Here is a 22,124-nt window from a genome sequence, read left to right on the forward strand (position 1 = left end):
ACCGGTGATGAAACGCGACGGTGTTTGCCGGGCGCAATGCGTTGTATCAAATGACACCCGCTAGCGGAGGCTTCTGCGGAACGGACGCTCCACCATGGGCCACAAAGACCGGTTTATTAGAAGTATAATAGTGATAGTTCAATTAGTTTGTGCGCGATCGTAGCCGATGTTGGTAGCTGTGGAACCAAGTGATTCTATCGAGGGACAATTTTCGTGTGGATCGAGTGAAATCATAGAACATTTGCTTGTAAAATCTCATAAAAACCAACGTTTTGAATGAACAGAACGTACTGATGTAGTTTGTCAATCCTTCGCACAGGTTCCATGGTCATGGTGGACGAAAGGACTCCGCTCACGTCGGAACCGACGCCTGCATTGTCGGGTCCTTCCGGTGGTAACGTGCACCATCTCAAGTCTCATGAAACCCTTCGCGAGCGCCAGGTGCGCCGATTCCAGTGTTGGATCTGTTCGGCAATACTGTAAGCATGAGCATGTGCACCTTTAGAATGACTTTTCTTTGCATTAACTTGTGTCATTTCTTTGCAAACCCTAGTGGAGCTTTTGGGTTAGCCGTTTTGATCAGTATAAGTTACATCATATTTGGCGATGCAACGAAGACGCCCCTCGATGGGGCTAACACCACGGCGGCGGATTTTCCTGAGCTACTAAATCTCATTAGCTTCCCACTAGCCGGTAAACTTTCGTTTTTCTTTATTTCTCTCTCCGCTGTATGTCTTGAATAATTGTTTCACATGAATTACGTATGTTCTTACAGATGAACCCACTCCTCAGTGGTCGGAACCGGATATCACCGACGAAGCAAAGGCGGCCGCCATCGCCGAAGGTGAAAAAGACCTCGGTGACAAAGAGCTGCTGGAGGAAACCCTTTCATCCCCTCCGGTCCAGTCGCCCTCTTTCCGACATCAAAAGTCGGTTGGAGCAACGGTGGCCGCTCGGTTGGCCGCTAAGGTTGGCTTCGTGGAGGATCGTGCTACGAAAGCGCTCCTGCGAAAGGTTAGCAACCGCCAGCGGAAGGGATCGGTTGGCAGGGGACCGAAGATCGATCTACCGCGGTTGCTCCACCGGGGCGAGTGTGACTTTAATGCCCGATACCGAACCGCTAATGGAACCTGCAATAATAAGGAGTATCCGCACGAGTACGGTGTAGCGATGATACCGTTCCGCCGTCAGCTAAATCCGGACTACGGTGATGGCATTTCCGCCCCACGTGTCGGCGTCGATGGAACGGAGCTGCCGAGTGCGCGACACGTTTCGCTCGACATCCATCGGCCATCGTACCGGAGTGATCCCAATTTTTCCGTCATGCTCGCGGTGTGGGGACAGTTTCTGGATCACGATATCACGTCAACGGCACTGAACCAGGGCGTCGACGGGAAACCGATCGAGTGCTGTGACCCGGGACAGCCGCAACATCCCGAGTGCTTCCCAGTGCCCATTGGACCGGGCGACCCATACTTCCATCAGTACAACGTCACGTGTATGAACTTTGTCCGCTCGGTTCCCGCTCCAACCGGACACTTCGGTCCCAGGCAGCAACTCAATCAAGCGACGGCTTTCATCGACGGTTCGGTCGTGTACGGGTCGGACGATGAGCGTATGAGGGCACTGCGGACCGGTGTCGAGGGTCGTCTGCGGATGTTGCGTACTCCGGACGGACGGGATCTTCTACCCGTTTCGACCGACCCGCTGGATGGTTGCAACGAGCAGGAAATGAACGCGGCCGGCAAGTATTGCTTTGAGTCGGGAGATGCTCGGGCAAACGAAAACTTACACCTCACCTCGATGCATCTGATCTGGGCGCGGCACCACAACACTCTAGCCGAGGGGTTGGCCAAAGTGAACCCACACTGGGACGATGAACGACTGTTTCAGGAGGCTCGTCGTATCCTTGGCGCGCAGATGCAACACATCACCTACGGGGAGTTCGTTCCACTGATCGTCGGAAACGAGACAGCGGTAGGGATGGGACTCGTACCCGATCCGGAGAGTGGCCGTGACACCTACAACGTGTCCGTGGACGCGTCGATTGCGAACGTGTTCGCTGGCGCCGCGTTCCGATTCGCACACACGCTTCTGCCGGGGTTGATGAAGAAAACGCGCAATCCGGCCGCTTCCGCATCGGGCGTGGAGTTGCACAAGATGCTATTCAACCCGTACGCGCTTTACGCACGCGGTGGGTTGGACGATGCACTCGGCGGAGCAATTAGCACCGAGTTGGCCCGGTACGATCAGTACTTCTCACCCGAACTAACCGAGAAGCTGTTCGAGCGTGCCGACGAACACCTACTCCACGGGCAACCGTGTGGATTGGATCTGGTTTCGCTGAACATTCAGCGCGGCCGGGATCACGGTCTTCCGGCTTACCCGAGCTGGAGAAAACACTGCCATTTGACGCCGGCCGACAGCTGGGATGAGTTGGAAAAGATTGCCGATCCGGTATCGTTCGCGCAGATGAAGGCTATCTTCCACGACCCGGCCAATGTGGACGTCTATTCGGGGGCGCTCAGTGAACCGCCGGTGAAGGATGGCATCGTCGGGCCTCTACTAACGTGTCTCATTGCGGACCAGTTCGTCCGACTGAAGCAAGGTGATTCGTTTTGGTACGAGCGTCGTCAAGGACCACAACGGTTCACGGAAGGTACGAACCGATCGGTACTTTGCGCCTTGAATATTCGCATCTAAAAACTCGTTTCCACAGGCCAACTACAGCAGATCTACGATACGAAGCTATCGAGCATTATCTGTCGCAACTCGGACACCATCGAGCAGTCGCCGGTCTACCTCATGAAGCGCACCGACCCACAGACGAACCCCGAGACGAACTGCAACCAGCTGGATACGTTCGACTTCGACCAGTTTAGGGAGGACCGTGAGTATCACCACAATCGCCATGCAAAGATCGCCACCGATCGGATGAAGGTGTTGGTAATGGCACCGAAGACCACTGTGACTGCCACCCCCGGAGTCACCACAACCGCCACGATGATGGACGGGAAGGAGCCGGTTACGGAACTTGAAACGACAACCAACGAACCGCTTCCATCGACTACGGGTGCTTCGGTTTAAAGGTAGGGATGAAGCCATTAAACCATTGTTTGATTTTCTAATGATCTAGTTTTTTCAACCCTCTACAAAGGTTTCAATTTTTCATATGTTTCTTTCCGTTACTTGTGCGTTCCGTTATACTTGTGGCTTTCAAATCCTTATATTCACAATATTAGATTACAATTACATGCTTTTTTAACACTGTATGCAATGCTTTTTTAACACTTCTTTATAAAAGAATTTGTTTGTCGTTTGATATGTTTTATTGTATTTTTATTATATTGTGTGATTTCCAATTTTACTTCCACGATTTCTGTTCTTTTTTTCAATCGTCCTTCCACGGTTAGGTACAATGTTGTTTTGAAAAACGTACTTTTTACTATTTGGCAAGTTGATGAATTTATTATTTTTTTTATAGAAACGGCTAAGATCTTATTTTTAGAATATTTATTATGTAACTTTTAGTTGAAAGCAACTAAAAGAAATTCCGATATCATAACTATACTGGGCATTTATTTACTTTTATGGTTTATAAAGTAAAATATTTCCCATGAAATTATAAAAAAACCTACACATACTGCTAGGTTTTTCTGGTGATATTCTCTTATTTTACACCCCAATTTCCAATATATTGTGTTTTATTGCCAATTTTAGTCTTGAATAGCTCATGGTCGTGAAAGGGTTAAACAGTAATTTGATACTGTTTTTTTAAATTTTTTAATCATGATGTTGTTTTGAAGAAGTTTTAATGATAATATTCCTTCAACAATCTATTATTTTCAATCTAAATAAACTAATTATAGAAGAAAACCCTTTTTCATGAATCAGTTGGCACCAAAGGGTTTTTACTTGTGTTTCGCACAAAATTCTCACTTAATTAAAAATGTGAAAAAAACTCCCCAAAGTACAATTCGTCTTGTTCGCCACCGTTCATTGTGGATCTACCAAAGAAGCATCCTTGACTTCGGTCCGGTCTTCCTTCATATCCTTGCTTCTATGTACACTAAAACAACCACGTGCGCCAACATAAACGTTCACGAGCTTACGTTGGTAATTGTACCGCACAAGGGTGAACCCAGCTTTCCCTTCGAAGGGCGAGTAATTAAAAGAATGGCCAACGCACACGCGCCCCAAAATGGAGGTTCTCTGTCTTGCCCGCTCTCGTCCCGGGTTACCGGGGTTCGCGCTCTTTCTCGCTAATGAATCACCGGCGGGCCGAACAAACGGCATGTCGTTTGACATCCTCAACCTGCCGTTCCCTTTGTTGAATCGAGCTCCCCACCACAAACCGTACGTCTCACCGATCCACATAGTACATAGACGCAATCCCCCTACATTAGCCGTAATCAGTCCAGCGCCGCACAAGAACACACAGACGTCCGTCGTCGTCGTCGCCCACACACCGCCCTTATCTGGGCCCTTGCGTCACCTCGCCACCCTTCCACGATTTGCTCGCAATTTCCTCCGGATTCCCGGCCGGGTGCTGTGTAACCTACTGTGGTGTTCTGTGCGCCTGGTAGATTCGACGCTTAATGAGTGAACCTCGCTGTTCGGACAGCGTGCCAGACGCCCAACCCCTACGCGGAGACGAGCCCGCTGGAAAGAATCGACAGGGAAGATTGCAGCGCAAGGGAAAGGGAAGGGGGTTGGGGTTGCTTGCAGGAACTAGACTTACATTTGAAGTACGTCTGCGTCGTACACTGCTGGGAAACTAGACCATTTCTATCGTGGAGTGAAGAGTGTGCCAATGGGGTGAGACCATTAATTAATGCTTCCAACCGATGGCTAGACCGTCGTTACGGAGGGGACCTACGCAACTAGGTAACGGACATTTGGTGGTGGATTTTTTTCTCCACTCAGTTTCTTTTGTAAATGTTAGGTCACAGTGGTGGATAATGTTTAACACTATCATCAATATTATACACAAATATATTCTAAATTCTTTAAGCAGACAATCTTACAAAACTCTGACACAGAGAAGGAAACCCTATCTTTATCGGATAGCGAGAAAAAACGTCTTGACTACCTTATGTAATTGTAGTTGTTGTGTTCTCAAAGTGAGGATTTCAAGGTGATGAAAAGAAGAGAAGAATCCTTTTAAATTCGTGTTGTTTTCGGATCTCTTACAAGTATCAGATTTCTTAAACATTCGGTCCACCAAAAGACAACTCAGAACACTTTGTACGTTACTCGTGTTTCGTGTTTTGGCCTCTAATACTTTACACCTCCAAAGGCTTCAGTTTTGTTTTGTTGGTTTTATTTTTATTTTCAAGTCCATTGCGGTTATTTTTTCAAGATTTTGTATCACCTAACCATAATTCAAATGTTTTCTTTGTTCGTTTCATCTAATTTCAGATCGTCTAAAACACTTCAAAAGCATGCCGGTTGTTAAGCTCTACAACAATCAAACGACTCTAATTCACCATTAATCATTAAGAAGTGTCAAGTTTTGTTGTTTTTCATGTGAATCATTATGTTTACCGGCAGAGCAACGAAGAAATAAAATTTAGTGCAATTAGTACACTTTTCAACAAAACAAACCCGCGAGCCTTTACACATAATTGGACGGGGGTTCTTTCATTCGCAAAACAAACCTCTTTCGATGCGAAAAGTTTGTCATCAACTGTATACACCGGAAACAGTCAAATGCACAAGCAAATAGAAAGCACAACGAGCTTGGTAGAAATATGGCAGATGAAACGAGACACAAGAGCAGCATAATTAACTGATTCTGCCTTTTAATTAGTCAGCGTCTTCCCACAACCTTCCTTTCTTACAGGCCCCTGTTAAACTGTCTTAAAATTGGCCCCCAGTTGCCATTGCGACCGGGCTAGGTTTGTGTTGGTGCGCTACTCATTAAGTCAGGTTTTCATCAGGAGCTCAGCAGTATCAGAAGGCAACATCGTCCTTGCTGCCAATCGCGCTTTCTTCCTTGTTTCCTTGATTTTTCGTTTTCTCTTTCTTGACTAACGGAACGCGCTGAGAAGCGACTTTGGTAAAGGGGATACTGGAGTGAAGATAAACAGTAGACAACATCTATCCTAGGCCGGTCACAGCACAACGGAATGGCAATGGAAAAGGGGAAGAACTCGCCCGTCCGTTACGCGCGCATCCGTTACGGAATGGGGCTTCTGTTTGTTCAGCGACCAAACATTTAGAAGCGATTCCTTCTCATCACCGTGTCACGTCCCTTTCCTGAACCAACGTGGCAGCGGGAAAAGAACAGGGAAAATTCGTTATGTACAGTAGGCGATGAGAGTTGGAACGCACCAGACGAGGCCTTCTTAGATGTTGGTTTCCAAAAAAAGCGACTGTATATAACCCCACCCGAGAGAAGGATTATGTGGCTGTTTCATTTACTCTCCGGAAGAATCCTTCCAGCTGGAGCACAATTAATTAAAGCCCGGTCTTACGCGGCTTACGAACGGATAAAGGAGTTCGGATACGTTCAGCCGCCGTGAATTGGCAAATCTCTCCCCCATCCTAATCTTATCGTGTGTTACCTTGTTGTTTTTTGGAAGCCGTTTGTGGTTTTGTTATTTCTTGATAATGCTAGAAGTCTACGCCTTCTTCTTGCCGGCGCTTAGTTGTATCGGTTCATGAAGCTGATTACTCGGTTGTACAGCAGCGTGTCGGCGTCGATGGCCCAGGTGAAGTCGAGATGGTTAAAGTTCGGATCCGACACCCGGAACAGTCCGATCGAGTTGGGAATGCTGTTGTGCAGCTGACGAACATCAACGACGGCCGCGAGCCAATCATTGTCGCCGTAGTGGAGGGCAACCGGAGCGGTCACGCGCTCCAGCGGGTAGTCTGGCGGGCGGATCGAGCCGTAGCGGATGAGGTTCAGCGTAAGACCGAAGTCGAACTGGCGGAAACGACCCGAGTTGTAGCCCTGGGCGTAGTGGACGAGCTGATTGACCGAGGCACCGGCCGGCGTGTGGGACAGGATGGTTGGCAGCATGGTGCGGTTGAGCTGCTCCGAGTTGAAGCCACCGATGAGGAAGAGCACGTTGGCGCACACCTCCTGGAAGCGGGCCTCGTCACGGCACAGCATCTGTCCACCGAGGGTCATCATGTCGCTGCTAGGGAGGAATTCGTTCACACCCAACATACGCATCAGCCACTGGAGAAGAAAGGAGAAGAGTTGATATCCAGATAGTCCCGATTCATCGGTACAACGAAAGAACTCAACGAGCTGTAACTTACGTCAATCGAATCAACGAAGGGAGCAAAGGCGCGCACGAAGGGCGACCGGAGGTTGCTCATGAATGCTACCGGGGCCAGGGCGTGCATCGATCGGATGCGCTGGTTGTACTCCGGTCGCAGCGAGGTCATGATGAAGAACGAGGTCGTACCCTGCGAGTGTCCGGCGTACTGAAGCGAAGTCTGCCCAGTGTACTGAAGCGCATAGTCGATCATCGCCGGTAGGTCAAAGAAACCGATCTCGTGCCAGCTGAAGTCCCAGAAGTCAGTATTACGTGCGTCGGGATCGTGGAAGATATGCCGGCGGGAGTTGGTGTTGCCGCGGGCATTACCCAACCACACGTCGTATCCGGCGTCAACAAGCATGTACGCGAGCGCCTTACCCGGACCCAGGATGACCCAGTCGGCCGAGGAGCACAGCAAACCGTGCTGGACGAACGCCACGTTCTTTCCCTCGCGCGCAGGATTTCCTGGTCCTCCAGGAATGCGGAACATCGTCAGGATGTATCCGTCGGCCGTCGTGACCTGATGCTCCTCGACCGGGTAACCATCGTTGGTGATGATTTCGGCCGTCAGCTTCGAGATGTCGGTTGGCTGAGGACCATCGCCAGCGCGGTACGCGATCACGTCACGGATTGTGGAGGCTTGTGCTAGCGTTAGCACCACACTGGCCAGGGCCAACAAGGCCCAGCCGCTTCTGCTACTCAGTACCATTCTCACTCTACTGTGGCGTTGCACTGACTATGCTGCGCCACAGGTGGTCGACCATTCTTTATAGACTGCGGAATCATTTGGTATCAACAATATGTCGATATCTTCACGGTGATCACACAAAATCGACTGTATCTTATCGGCTTTAGACTGCAACTTGCTTTCCTACCGTGAAATCACACCTGTCCATTGACGCTTATATTTTAAGGGATTAACGTTACAACACAGGAAACGCAGTACTGAAACAACAGATGTTGGCTTGCTAGTAGCAGAGAGCAAATGACCTAACAAGGGACAGATGTTGGTATGATACTAAAAACCCAGAGTGTTCTAGAGGTAAGTGTGTCACAATCGCATTGATTTGAGGTATTTTAGACGCTCTTCGAGAGGAAATAAAAATAAAGAATGAAAGATCTTCAACTAAATATTCTTCAGCGGTTAATTCTCCAGCACGAACAATTCGTCAGTTTCATATGGTTCATTGAACAATAGACAAACCAAACAGACAGGTTAACGTTTTCAATGCTTAAGGAATTAACTAAAGTTGCATATTCAAATCCTGTCTTGATCTTCCTTTCCGCGTGAGGAACAATCGCGAAAACTAATGTCCGTATCTCAGAGCAAGGCTAAGCATGTTTTCTGTTTGAAACTAATTATATAAATTAAATTAAAAAATAAAAGCGTCAAGTCAACCGAATTCAAAGTCCCAGCTACATTACGGGATTATAGCCCTTCAGTGGCTTTAAATTGAGGCGTAGACGAAGGCGCTGAAATGATGGCGTAGAGCCGCCAGTAAAGCTGGGATACGGAACGGGACCAATTTGCATCATCTGGACCCACTGTATCATCTTTGATTTAAATGATGCCAACTTTAAACGAATAAATCCCTAAAAAGATGCTTCATGGTTAAGTCTGATTTGGGTCCGTCGGTTATTCTAGAATCTCTGATCCCGGTGTACTCAAAAAAGGAAATACAGATGGCTTGTTCAAACCCGTCTGTAAGTGATAAATCCGAATTAAGCCACATCTACTGGTGGTTGTTATCTAATCAAAAAGTTGATCCAAAATCAAAATAACGAAAAAAGGGTCAAATCATTGATAACAGAAGAAAAACAGGTAGGAAGCCATCACTGAGTCTACACGAGTTAAAGCCCCAGATATTTGTGAAGGTTCCACATATATATATTTTTTTTGTGGACAATCGCCATGCGAATCGCTTAATCGATTCTTGATAGCGGACTATTAGAGATAAGATACCTGAAAAGAGAACTCGGGATTTTTTTATGCGTCTTGTGGCACTATAACTGTCCGGATTCTTGACGTCATGGCAACCTTCTACAGTGACATGTTTCATGAGACCCTGGTACGAAGGTACGACATTTTGGAACGCTTTGTAGCGCCACAGCTGATAAGGGTTGTACATGGCTGTCCCTCTTTGGGGGGGCCAACGGTATGGTTAAAGGCTTGAACAAGTGTCACCTTATCGCCAACCGTTTGAGATAACGAACTTACGCGTACCTGGTTCGAGAGGTTGTTACCTCCAGCTAGGGCTGCGCTCCCGTTCAATAGATCGTATTCGATATAAGGTATCGGTTGGAGAATCTTTTTTATCTTTCCCTCCCCTTCGATGGCCCCCGATGGTTATAATCAGCGATTTTACAGCGGCATCCGTGGTGGATCTCGGGACGCCTTTGTAGGGTAGTTATTTCGATTTTGATTTTACCGTTTCCAGCACGCGGTGGTATTAGATCTGTTAACAAATCTGTTAATAAAACAAAAAAAAGAGCCTGTTGAATTATCCCACAACGTCAGAAAGGCACGGGACTCAGTTACGGATACCCGGGAACAATGCCTAGAAAGGTATCCTCGTGACAGTTGCGCCTAAATCAACCACGTGGATTTCCATCGTTAAAAACGTTATTGCTCGATTCCGATAAGATGTGATACTGTTGTACCGAAAGCACCCCCTTCGTCTATGATAAGCGGGAAGAATCCGTGTGGTCCTTTCCCGGACGGTGTTCGGGAAGTAGCTTGAGTCACGTCAGAAGCCATGACTTCTACGAGTGCAACCTATGGAGGAATCACTCTAACAATCCTAATCCTTACCCAGAAGCGGATCAATCCGGACGGGCGCCCCAAGCGGTTGGATAAACGGGGACCAGACATTTCTCTACATATGGCCAAAATTGGACTTATTTTTTACAACAGCTTGCAATCCTTTTTATATACTTTCAGCATATAGTCTCCATGATTTTTGATAGGTATAAATTCTACACATGTTTTCGTTATTATCCATAACTTCGTCACATACCCTATAGTAAATGTTTATTCAAAGAATCTAAACTAAATAAATAAATTCAACAATATAATGTGATAGGTAACTTACATTTCCTTTCGCACAGTTTGCTTATTTTATGAAATCGGATATTGGATCTTCATTATCTGAAAATAATCACTCTGAATTAAGCAATCTGAACAAGTTAATACAATTCCTTTCGTTCTGTTAATTATGACCTCCACATGCTAAACCAACCAGACCTATTGAAAACTAATCATTTTAATATTTTTTTGCGATTAATGTCATGTTTTTCTTTTTTTTAATAAATGCAAATGTAGATTACTGTTCACAGATGTTTTTTGTTATGTGTGCTAAATCGTAATAGGGGTTTTTGAATAGCTCTCAAATTATCAAATCTTTTTATCAATTTAACAGCGATGACGAAAACAATTTAAAAGGGTAACAATGGATACTTTTACTGGTGGACCGTAAATTGAGGGGATTTTAAGTCAAACGGACATTATTAGATGAGAAAGAAGGTTCATGAAAACATATTCTGGCAATGTTTTAGGTGAAAATTAATAATGGTTAAGCAATATCAAAATACATTTGTACTAACTTTTGCTTTTTACTTACTTTTTTTTAAAGTTACTTTTACGATTTTTTTATTTTGGGGTTTTCATCACGGGGCCCCCTTAAACTCGGGGCCCCCGCGGCCGCTCAGTCCGTTCATAGGTAGATCCGACTCTGTCCTTACCAAAAGAGTGGTCGGTAAACCAGATTCAACAGCGAGCCGCTTAACTCACTGCAACAAATATTTTATTGATTGATCGATTGTGCTTATCGATTGCTGGGCAATATCTTATCCAGCAGCGGCACACCCTTGCGATTCCATACTCCCGACACCAAGACACATTTGTTTTGGAAGACCAGGTCCCCTGTATATCATCCCGTGAAGGGAAATACCCACAGCCAGTGTGATGGTTTACCTGCAACGACGAACACCAGGCATCCAAGTGTACCAAGGGCAAAATGGCTCACCGATCCGGTTGCTCCGCGGTGCTACGACTTGTGCTGCTTCTGGTCGTCTGTGCAGTTCCGAACGCGTTGGGTCAACTGTCGGTGCTGAATCAGATACCGTACGGGTTGCTGGAACATCTGAAGCAGGCGCCCCAGCGATGGAATGCAACCAGTGCCACCGATCAGCTCTGCCTGAACCAGCTGGATGCGTTCGCGAGCTCGTTCGACGCCGGTGAACGGTGGGCTTTGACCAGTGAGTAGAGAGGGGACTATTCCTCCAGTGGCCAATGGCATGGACGTAACCATCTGTGTGTTTTTAGTGTTCGACTCATGGGGCAAACATCCCGCCGGTGTGCTGTACGGGAATGTGTTTGCATTTGGCAACTTTGACCAGTGCCGGGGCATCGATCACCAGGGTGCTCTTTCGACGTTCCGCGGACAGCACTGTACGCTGTACGTGGATCTGAGCCGCGTGGGAGTTCCGGTACCGGCTCCCCTACAGTATGGCGTATGCGTTCCGGATACCTGCGAACCGGAACTGGTGGGGCAGCTAACCAATGCGTACTTCATGGCCAACCAGATGTTCGTCGGCAATGGGCAGATACTGGGACGGTTTTGTTACCGCGATGAGGACCGTCCATTTCCCGCGGTAACGATAGTGGCGATGTGAGTTCTTCGGCCTAATGATAAAGCTTGATGAGAGAGTAGTAACTCTCAACCACCTTTTCTTTTAGTGTTCTCTTTTCGGTCTACGGTGGACTGCTGCTACTTGCCACGGTGGCGGAATTGTTCTTCATTCATCACAAGCAGGACACCCCAAGCATCGTGAAGCGGTTCTCAGCCTACACGAACCTGGGACACATCTTCCGGATCATCCCGCGCACCGAGGGGAAAGACAGTGGAGTGCTCGATTGTGTGAACGGCATCCGTGCACTGTCGATGCTGTGGATCATCGTGAACCACGTTCACGATTCCGCGCTTGGCATACCGACGTTCAACATTCCCGTCCGCCAGGAGTACACCGAGAGCTACTTCGGGGCGCTGTTCCATCGGCTCGGTGGCAAGGCGGTCGACATCTTTCTCATGCTCAGCGGTATGCTCGTGTCGATGAAGATGCTCCGGGAGCTGGAGCGTACGAAGCGGTTGAACGTGTGGGAACTTTGGGTGCATCGGATCGTGCGTCTTACGCCGGCCTACGCCGCACTGATTCTCTTCGGTATCGCCTTCGTGGAGTGGGTCGGCGAGGGTGTCCTGGCCAAGCTGGTGTCCGAGGAGCTGATAGCCGCCTGCAACAAAAGCTGGTGGTCCGCCCTGCTGTACGTGCAGAACTATGCGCACCACTCGTCGATGTGCTTCCCCCACACGTGGTACCTTTCGGTGGACATGCAGCTATACATCATCGCACCGCTGCTCATCTATCCACTGTGGCGCTTCGGACGTCGGTTTGTGCCGGTCATCGTGCTGCTGGCACTCCTCTCGATCAGCTGCGTCTTTGCGACGTTCATGGTCAACGAGTACCGGCTTAACCGGTCGGCTCCGCCCGGCGATGGGCTGATGCCGCGCAAAACGTACCACCCAACACATGCACGAATGTCCGTGTGGCTGTTCGGAGCCCTGTTCGGGTATCTAGTGCATCGGACACGGGCCACCCGGGTGAAACTGTCCCTTCCGGCACTCGGGCTCGGTTGGCTCATCACGGCGGTCATCCTTGTCGCTACCGGGTACTCGCTGAAACAGCTCTACACCGGTGACTACACACGCATCGAACCCATCGCGGACGCCTTCTACGAATCGCTGCATCGATCGTTCTGGGCATTCGCCGTCATGTGGGTCATCTTCGTGTGCATCAACCAGCAAGGAGGAATCGTCGATCGGTTTCTCGGTAATCCACTCTGGCAACCGCTGTCCCGACTGTCCTACTCGATGTACCTCGTGCATATCGCCATCCAGGCGGTCACACTAACGAAAGCGATCCGGTTTCCGGTCGAGTTTACCGTGGTCAACGTGTTCTACACCTCGTTCGGCTTGATCGGCATCAGTGCGGTCGCCGGGACGGTTTGGTGCGTGGCGTTCGAGTATCCATTCTTCGGCCTAGAGCGGTACATCTTCCGACGGAAAAGGGCTTCGGACTAGGGGAGGGGACGAAGAATAACAAATAGCTTCCGCTAATGACACGAATTCATTACTTTTAAATATAAAAAAGACATCTTTGTTTTATTACACCACATGATTTGCTGATTTTTTCACGGTTGTCTGTTTCGTCTTATCGATACACAGCTGTTTAATTTTTCTCTACTAAGCGAAACGCCCGGGGGTATACATTCGAGGGTAGGAGAGAAATTAAAAGAGTGACAAATTAAATATGATAGAAAAAGGGATTATTAACGTCAATCAACGATTCACATAACGCTGAATTATCGTTGCAATAATATGTTTTAGGCCAGCAGGCATTTGCTCTTTTGACTTTATCATCGTTAAAGGAGCTTCTATAAAGGCCCCGCTCTTTGTTTTCTCCGATGTCACAGGTGTATAATACGCGGACCGATCAGGGCGAAGAGTCGAAAACGTCACACCGATCACACTAATCTAACGCGAATTCTATTGGAGTGTGTTGCCACTATGTACAAGGCTAAGGGATTGTTTGTAGTTCTGTTATCGTTAAGGTTATATACGGTTCCTATTTCGTCAACGGCCAGTTCGGTTTCTCTCCTGCTTGTCACGAAGTTTGTTCGCTAACCGAAAAAGAAAGAATTGACATTTTCAACTCAATGCCAAATATAATGAGTTTCAAATTTATTTACTACGACTAAGCAACGGATAGTATTTTTGTGTTCGGACATTTTCCTAACTGATAACAAAGTAGTTAGAGCCACATTGTGTGTCCATTTACAGTTCAAAAAAATAGAGAGAGATTGTTTTAAAACAAAATTTAGACTGGATTCTTTCTTTGGCTCCTGAACACTTCCACGAACCATCTTATGTGGTTCCTAACAGTCCGTCGTTTGTTTTTTTTTTTTAACTTCCGAAGAGATCGCCTAATAGTAGAACACTTAACTGATGCTCCAAAAGAAGTTTAGAAATATCTTATACTCGAATGCGCTCGTTACCGATCTGGTATAAATAACTGCTTTGTAAGAGATCCGGGTGATCTCTTCATAATAAATCAGCGCAAAACCCCCTATTTTCGTCCCTCAAACTTTTGTTGAAGCGATGCCACATTGGAGACCTTCCCTGGGGCGGGCCGGGCTGCCGCCGTCAGTAGTTTCCCGTTGCTAACCGGAGCGGTTTTCGGTTTCGTTGTGAGTGGCTCCGGTTTGGCAGGAGTTTTAGGTTTTCCGGTCGGATTTGCTGCTGTCTTCCCGCTGGCGACGGTTCCGTTCGGTATTGACCCATTGCTTACGATGCCTCCGCGCGGGGAAGGTGTTCGTGTGCGGACGGACGTGGTGGTGGTGGTCGTTTGGGGTGTGGGTTTTTTCACACCTCCTGCCGGAGGGTTGGCTTTTTCTGACGCAATTTTTGCCTTCGCCGCGGCTACCACCGAACCAGCGCGGGCACTGTTCGTGAGGACGCTGTGGTACGGTTTGTAGGAAGAGGTACCGTTCGTCGCCGTGGAACTCGCTGGGGTGGAGGGTTTTTTGAGCGGTTCTTTCACTGCTGCCGTGGGACCTTGGAATTTGATTTCGTTTAACACGTTACCCGTCGCACCACCACTTCCGTTTGTGGCCACAGGATTAGTCTTGAAGCTGCTTACCCCGTTTGAGGAAGGTTTCTCCGACGGCGAACCGTTGCTGGTGGAGGGTGCTATCCGTGCAATCGGGGCACTGCTGATGGCGGACGGGCGAAGGTACCCGCTGGAGGTTGTACTGAGGCCGGAGTTGCGGTTGGCCATGGCGACAACCGGAGGAACAGCGACATCCTCCTCATCACCATCGTCATCATCTTCTGTCGCGTCGAAATCGTCGTCGTCGTCGTCGATGAGATCCGACGTGTTGACGTACGTTGGCTCGTCGTCGTCCTCCTCGGCGGAAGCCACTGGCGGCGCACCGTTCGCCACCACCGACGGTTGGGTAGCGATCGAGGAAGAGTTCCGGCTACCACTGCCTCCACTTCGACGCAGCGTCGACGCAATGTACACCGAGTCCCCGTGCCGGCTTTCGATTTCGTTCACAATCTCCCCAAGCAGGCCCATGCTCTCCGAGCTACCACCGGACGAGATGGCCGGTGGTGAGAGAATGCTCGGTGGTGACGGTGACTCATCGATGACAGCGTAAATGTTGTCCGTTCCATGTGGCGGGTGGACGGTGCTGATGGCGTCCCGACAATCGTCATACTCGTGCCGAGGGCTGACGATCTTCACCGACTTTGGTGGCGGCGGATTCTGGTATCCGGGAACGCCCGGAATTTTCAGCGCACCTGGTTGTGTCGTTGCCACCGCTGGGACGGGTGGCCTCGGTGGGGGAATCGTTGGTCGCGTGCCGACCATACTCTGGGGTCGCTTAAGGGGTCCCGATTTCTTCCCCGAACCGCTTCCGATGGATCCATTCTCGGAACGATCGTCAACTATCCGAACCTTACGCTGCGAGCCACCGTTGTTAGTTGACTCCGGATCTCGCATACTCTTTGCCCTTTGCACAGAAACAACCGTGGAGGTGGTGGTGGTGCCAGAAACTTCCGACAACGTATCCTCCGAACCATCCGCCAGCCTGGGCATGCTCTTCGCCAACTCTGGATTTTGATCGATCGGAATCGGCGCGGAGATGGCGATGTTTCGTAGCTTCTCCTTGTCGATCACCTTCAACTGTTTCGGTTCCGGTTTAGGTGGTTTTTCCTCCTTCTTTAGATAAGACGTGATGCGGTTCAGTTTACTCTCTTTCGGCTTCTTTTCCTTGCTGACCGGATTGATTAGCACGTCGGCCCCCAACGAAGCGGAGTTGGTCCCGTCCGTGGAATGCAGCGACCCGGACGAAGATAGGAGCGTCGCGTCGGGCACGGCAAGCGGTGGAAGGGTCGGCGCCCGGCGGATGGGCACGTTCTGACTGTTCTGTACCACTCCGCCCGCGATTAGTTCCCGCGAGGTGCAGGTCGACGATTCGAGGATCGGGCTGGAAATGATTGGCCGTGCCGTCGAGCCCGGATTCAGCGGAGGCAGCGCGGGCGCACCGGCCGCATCCAGCTGATGCTCGTGGTTGGCCAGCTTGCAGCCGTTGACGCGGGTAGGCGCGTGCAGTGCCACGTTACCTGCCGGTTTATTGTACGTCGTTACATTATCAAAGCTACTACTACTACGGTCTGTTTCGTGCGCTGCTAGCGTTTTAAGCGGTACGGGTACGGGTGGTGCAGCCCGGGCCGGCACAGCATTGCTGGTTGTGTCCTCCTGCTGGCTGCACTTGGCCACCGGCTGCACGAACGCGACCTTGGGTGGCTTTTTGTGACCGTGTACGGAGGCTTGGTTGGTGGTTTTGGACTGGGGAAGTGGTTGCAGGGTGAATCCTTTAAATTTACCAAACATATTGTTGTTGGCCACAAAGTCCGACTCGCTCGTGGCAATGGGAGCGCCACCGACCGTGGCCGAGGGTCGCAGCAGGGCCGCGTTCATGTCCGAGTCGGGGGAGTTCGGGGACGAGGGCGCTAGCATCGTGTGGGTTGAGCTGGCGGAATGCGAGCTGTCCGGTTTAATGTGCGTAGTTAAGCTAAAATAAAAAAAAAAAAAACATTATTATAATTAGACCGCATATATTTTTTTATAAGTAGTTGCAAGGGATTCCAGCAACATGCATAGGAATAAATACAATAATATATATGTACACTGCATTCCACGTCGCAAACACAGACAAACTTCTAATATAATAGTGCAAAAGAGATAAGTTTAAATTAGTAGGGTTTAAACAAATAAATATTAATTAATTAAGTACAATTTCAATGTTTGATATTGTATATACTGGCTTGTGAGTTTCAGATTACACATATATTTGGAAAAATGTTGATGTTAGTAACAAATATGAAATAAGGCCCATCTTAGGTAGATTACTGTTAACAAATGGAACAAATATACAAGCAAACCTGATCGTATGAATTTATTTTATATTGAATCATTGATTACATCTGATTTGATTGTCTGATTCAATAGTGGGTAATGTTACGGGACAAAAAGCAAAGCATAAGGTTAAAACAATTGTGCATTATACCAATTTTCCGTCAACCTACCCATGCGCGCCTGATTATCAACCAATCCCAATCACCGTAAAACAAGAAGCACAACGAAAGTGAAGAAAGAACACACAACTGTACTACAACAACGGAACTACTGCTAATGCTACTGCAAACATATTACTTGTGTTTATCGTGTTGATACGTATATAAAATATTTAAAGCACTTTTGTTGAACACTCAACGGTAAAAAAGCGTGCAGACAGGATTATATCCAGCAAATGTGCATGATCGTTGAGCATCACAACCAAGCAGACACATGCAACAACAAATGAACGAATCGATAGGACGTAACGGCAACTAAAGATGCAACTCGGTGCTAGCACTCAGCAGTCCGGGGTTCGTGCTGGATACCAGGCGCATGTCCCCGATGACTTTGTGCCGCTGGCCACTGGCAACCCTCGGTATGTCGGGGGCCGTTCTGAGTGTCTTCGTGTTCGTGCTCGATACGAGGCGCACGTCACCGATGGCCAGTGGCACACGTCTGTCGCGGGACGAACGGACCAGCGTTCCACTACCACCACCACCACTACTAGTGCTACTGTTTCGCCAATCTCCGAAGGAAGAAGAGGCACGTGTAGAAGTGTACGAAGAAGCAACGACAGAAACAACGGCTGGTGCCGGCCGTGATACGTACGCGGAGGTCGGAGGTTTTCGTTTGCCGGTGAAACTATGCCCTTGCCGGTAGTAGTATATGAACAGCGCGAAGATGGTGCAGGCTGGTACCACGGCAAGGAACATGATGTAAAGGGCACTGCGGAAGCCGGCACCTGCTGTAGGATAGAGAGAATTTTATAAAAACAGTTAATGTCAATGTAAATACACTCTGCTAATGAAGGTATGCAATCTTCAAAAAACATTTAAAAACATGTTTCTCCAAGACCCAAGTGTTATGACACGTACCATTCGGATCCGATGCTGGCCCGCTGTCAATAGAACCACCGTAACCGGGCAGATTGCAGTGTGGGGGTGCAAAATCGGCCTCACAGTGACAATGGCCTTCGCTGTTGCAAACACCTTTTCCGTTGCAATTCTCCGGACATGCCATACCATGCCCGGATGCTCTTAACTTCTCCACCGGTACACACGCCTGATTGAGACACATCTTTCCCTCGCCACACTTAGCGCCGTCCGGCGTTAGGCCGGGGTCAACCTTCTGCAACCCCAGATCGACGATCGCTGTCCGACACGGTATCACACTCCCGTTGTACGTCATGAAGCTGTGCGACAGTATCGCAACCGATTCCATCCCGAACTCGAGCCGCTCGTTCAGATGCCGACAGTGCAGCATACCGCAGTGCACGTCCGACTCTTCACACTTGATGTACTCGTTCTTGACACGGTTGTACCCGCAGTTCCCGTGCCGCGTGCCTTCCTCGTTCTTTGCGTAGCACTGCTCGGATGATTTCCCGGTTGGGCCCCAGAGCACTCGGCACTGGTCGTTCTGCGAGCGACACATGCCACGGTAACAGAACGCCTTGCCACCGTCGCACATTTCCGTGTCGCGCTTAAACACATCGCCCGGGCAGTACTCCGACTCGCCGGAACAATACTCCGGCAGGTCGCATTCGCCATCGGTCGGCCGGCAAACGGTACCGCCGATCTTTGGCTTGCATGTGCTGAGATCACAACATTCGCCCGTCGCACACGACGCGTTCGAGTGGAGCATGCAGGTTCGCGGATCGCAGCACGAATTGTCACAGTAGTCCGGCAGCCCGCAGTCACACTGTTCGCCTGCCTCCACGAACCCATTACCGCATACCGGCGAGTCGAAAAGACTTTCCGGTTTATTCTTCAGGCAATAGTTCATCCCATGGTTGAAGGCCACACTCAGCTGATCGATGCTGCAGCGACTCCAATGCTTCGGCGCGATCGACGAACTGGACGCCGACATTATACACCGATCCTCGGGACACTCGCAGTCGGACGTGTCGTGCTCCATGCCGAAGTTGTGGCCCATCTCGTGCGCCACCGTCGTCGCCTGCACCCCGATGATCTCACTGTGGTACATCTCCACCCCACCGGAGAACTCGTACGTACAGATCGGACCCTTAAGGGCCTTCCCCACCACACCGCCGTCGAAGTGTTCCTTCGTGAACAGTTGCGCGTTATCGTTCGGGTGATCCTTGATCAACGTTTTCTTGCGGTAGTGCAGAAAGTTCTTCAACGTCGCCTCGCCGTCTTTCGACAGCTCGATCTCGTCGCCCTCGTTCCACACGACCACCCCGACCAGGCCGATGAAAATGTTGAGCGGCTCGTACAGCGCGTTGATGATGTTGGTGATATCCTTGCAGTACTGCTGGACGGTCTTAAAGTTTTCCCGCATCGTCTTGAACATCTTGTTGTCCACCACGATCACCAGCTCGACGTAGCTGGAGTACCTGTTGGCATTGTACGGACCGCGGATCTTTGGCGCCGCGCTGGACGATGCGGCTCGCTTCGAGCGATGCTGGAAAAAAGAAACCCCCGGGAAAGTGTTAATAAAGCAAGAAGTGCAATCTCGAGCAGCCCATAAACAACGAGCTTATCCCTTACCACCTCTGGCCCCATCAGCTCCTGATAGAGCGCCGGATCGTGGGTCGCATTCGCGTGTCCTCCCTCGTAACCGCACTTGTGGCCTCCGTTCTCACCCGATGGCAGTAAATCTTCATGTCTACATATGGTGGTTAGATAAAAACTCGGTGCCATTAGTAAAACACTTCAGCAAATGCAACTTGCGTTGCAGCGCAATGCACTTTGCATCCACTTACCGATAAATAAAATGTTCCGCAAGGTCGATCCTTGAAGTGGGACCGTTCGCTTCCGTGGCGACCGGGGCGGAACTTTCTATATAGTAAGTGTCATCCCGGTCGATGATGATGCCCCGAATGCCTCCCGGTTCGCCGCACGTAGAAATTGCCGCACTCGAGTCAGGCTTTCCACGAATTTTGCCCTGCGGCCGGGGAAAACACGGAACAATTTCAATTTATTGATAACAACATTCGATTTACTACACAACCCATGTGGGCGCTGAAACCCAGTGGGAGTCTTCTAGAGAAAAAAAAGCAACCCACATCCTTCCTGTCCCGATTGGAAACCGTTTCCCCCACTCACCCGATAATGGCAAAGGTCTACATCTTCCGGCCGGGTGTATCGTTCGACGTGCTTGCCGGTTCCGTTCGGCAGCTGATAGCTAAGAAAGTGTCCGCTCGGTAGGAGCTGTTCGTTGAGTTGTAAATCTAATATCACATCAGCTTCGTCTAAAGTATAGCTTAAGGTTAAATGCGACGCGTGAAGGCCGTTCTGGAAAGAAAAAAGGAAAAAGTACATATTGTTTATCCATTTTGCTCGATTGTTCGTGGAAAGCATGCCGCTTTATCGAACACCACTTACCGCTTCACGGGTGTCGATTAAGGATCGTTTATGTCGCCCATGTCGCAACTGTGGTACTACCCTACCGTAGTGTGAGAATTCGCGGGAAGGATGAAATCGTTGGTCATCTGTGGAAGGGCGGGGAGAAAAGCAAAAATAGAAAACTCTTTATTAAAGAACCTTTGCGAAGGAAAACAAATGCGGGGCAACCTATTTTGCTTGGCTTCCTTTGATGAGTGATTTTTCTCCAACAGCAAAATGGATCGTAAAACTTGACGGGCTTACACTGGGATTACTTTTCTGAGCTTAACTACCCGTAATAGATTAACGATCGTTTTGGACGACGCTTCGCAGCGGAACATGCCGTTCCGTCGGCATGTTTTACAGCACCCCACCAGCCTTGAGATAGCCACCGATGACCCCAGAGTTCCATCCGACTCCCGGTGGAAATCAGTGGCGTCATGCAGACGCGGACCATGACTCATAAAGATGGAACTGTCTATAGGGTGTAGTATATTTTAAAAAAAAATCTATAAAGGTGGAACTCCCTATCTCTAGCTGGGTTGATTACGGTAGCGTGCGTTTTTTTTTTAAACTTTGTTTCCTTTTCCATGCTAAACGAAAAGAACAATTGACGAACCCACCCAGTGCTTGCCCAAGTGTTATCTCGCCCAAGCCCCATCGGTTGGCCGTAAAAGAGCAAAAACACAAGACCTGCCATCTCAATTGAGCGGCGCGTATGAAGTGCTAGCGTCCGTCACAACATCATTTAATCTAGGCGTCGGAGAAACAATTCTTTCACGCACCCTCCCGGGGGCCTCCGAAACCTTTGGCCTCGTTGGAGGTCTTCGGAGCCGAGCGGCTCGCCGCTCCAACCAAACCACAGCCAAGTGCAGGCGGAATAGCTGAACCCGTTTCTGGGATGATGGGTGGCCGTGCCATTTCCACGATCACTCTCATAAGAAGATAGAAAGGAAGAGAGGAAAGGCGGGAACAAATGCTCAACGCCAAACCGTGCCATACCGGCGGCGTTCGGGCAAAAGGAAAGTGCTGGCGCTTTGGCAATGAGGGGAAAATGGGTCAACTGCAACTCCCGCGTCCGGTAAAGAACTCCACACCGTAGAGCGTGGCCCAAGATGTTAATGATGTGCTTGCATGGCGGCGATGGCGGCGAAGCGAAATATGATTGTGGGCAGTAGGTCTCCTTCCACCCAAGTTCACCCGGGTACTGACCGAAGCAGGCGCACTGTAGAAGCAGCAAAAGGGAAGTAACCTCGAAAAGCCTAAC

General features: G+C 49.3%; 4 protein-coding genes across 4 annotated transcripts; 2 read left to right on the forward strand and 2 right to left on the reverse strand.

Annotated features, from left to right (window-relative positions):
- The first annotated feature begins 324 nt into the window (after positions 1–324).
- LOC131284618 (chorion peroxidase) lies at positions 325–3,087 on the forward strand. Its single transcript, XM_058313483.1, has 4 exons — positions 325–479; positions 554–693; positions 776–2,659; positions 2,720–3,087. Exons 1-4 carry the CDS (start codon positions 325–327, stop codon positions 3,085–3,087), a joined length of 2,547 nt encoding a protein of 848 aa, XP_058169466.1.
- Positions 3,088–6,649: 3,562 nt separating this feature from the next.
- On the reverse strand, positions 6,650–7,983 carry LOC131286607 (lipase 3-like). The gene is made up of 2 exons (XM_058315586.1): positions 7,273–7,983; positions 6,650–7,189 (listed from the first exon to the last, which is right to left on the reverse strand). The coding sequence occupies exons 1-2, from the start codon at positions 7,981–7,983 to the stop codon at positions 6,650–6,652; spliced, it is 1,251 nt and encodes a 416-aa protein (XP_058171569.1).
- Positions 7,984–11,290: 3,307 nt separating this feature from the next.
- LOC131284621 (O-acyltransferase like protein-like) lies at positions 11,291–13,411 on the forward strand. The gene is made up of 3 exons (XM_058313484.1): positions 11,291–11,531; positions 11,599–11,944; positions 12,013–13,411. Exons 1-3 carry the CDS (start codon positions 11,291–11,293, stop codon positions 13,409–13,411), a joined length of 1,986 nt encoding a protein of 661 aa, XP_058169467.1.
- An 880-nt stretch (positions 13,412–14,291) lies between these two features.
- On the reverse strand, positions 14,292–21,778 carry LOC131284622 (uncharacterized). Its single transcript, XM_058313485.1, has 8 exons — positions 21,643–21,778; positions 20,858–20,964; positions 20,579–20,767; positions 20,236–20,417; positions 20,021–20,138; positions 18,389–19,934; positions 18,123–18,258; positions 14,292–16,968 (listed from the first exon to the last, which is right to left on the reverse strand). Exons 1-8 carry the CDS (start codon positions 21,776–21,778, stop codon positions 14,457–14,459), a joined length of 4,926 nt encoding a protein of 1,641 aa, XP_058169468.1. The 3' UTR covers positions 14,292–14,456.
- Between the last annotated feature and the right edge of the window lie 346 nt (positions 21,779–22,124).

The sequence above is a fragment of the Anopheles ziemanni genome, chromosome 3, assembly GCF_943734765.1.
Source record: "Anopheles ziemanni chromosome 3, idAnoZiCoDA_A2_x.2, whole genome shotgun sequence".
Lineage (NCBI taxonomy): Eukaryota > Metazoa > Arthropoda > Insecta > Diptera > Culicidae > Anopheles > Anopheles ziemanni.

What these genes read in the sequence shown, in the direction of transcription:
- LOC131284618 (XM_058313483.1), top strand. Translation starts at nt 325, where the DNA reads ATGGTCATGGTGGACGAAAGGACTCCGCTCACGTCGGAACCGACGCCT. An exon ending in CATTAGCTTCCCACTAGCCG is followed by an intron (nt 694 to 775) that starts GTAAACTTTCGT and finishes ATGTTCTTACAG; the next exon opens with ATGAACCCACTCCTCAGTGG. An exon ending in ACCACAACGGTTCACGGAAG is followed by an intron (nt 2,660 to 2,719) that starts GTACGAACCGAT and finishes TCGTTTCCACAG; the next exon opens with GCCAACTACAGCAGATCTAC.
- LOC131284622 (XM_058313485.1), bottom strand. Translation starts at nt 21,778, where the DNA reads ATGGCACGGCCACCCATCATCCCAGAAACGGGTTCAGCTATTCCGCCT. An exon ending in TAATCGACACCCGTGAAGCG is followed by an intron (nt 20,768 to 20,857) that starts GTAAGTGGTGTT and finishes TTTTCTTTCCAG; the next exon opens with AACGGCCTTCACGCGTCGCA. An exon ending in TAGACCTTTGCCATTATCGG is followed by an intron (nt 20,418 to 20,578) that starts GTGAGTGGGGGA and finishes CCCCGGCCGCAG; the next exon opens with GGCAAAATTCGTGGAAAGCC.
- LOC131286607 (XM_058315586.1), bottom strand. Translation starts at nt 7,983, where the DNA reads ATGGTACTGAGTAGCAGAAGCGGCTGGGCCTTGTTGGCCCTGGCCAGT. An exon ending in CCTTCGTTGATTCGATTGAC is followed by an intron (nt 7,190 to 7,272) that starts GTAAGTTACAGC and finishes TTTCTTCTCCAG; the next exon opens with TGGCTGATGCGTATGTTGGG.
- LOC131284621 (XM_058313484.1), top strand. Translation starts at nt 11,291, where the DNA reads ATGGCTCACCGATCCGGTTGCTCCGCGGTGCTACGACTTGTGCTGCTT. An exon ending in TGAACGGTGGGCTTTGACCA is followed by an intron (nt 11,532 to 11,598) that starts GTGAGTAGAGAG and finishes GTGTGTTTTTAG; the next exon opens with TGTTCGACTCATGGGGCAAA. An exon ending in GCGGTAACGATAGTGGCGAT is followed by an intron (nt 11,945 to 12,012) that starts GTGAGTTCTTCG and finishes CTTTTCTTTTAG; the next exon opens with TGTTCTCTTTTCGGTCTACG.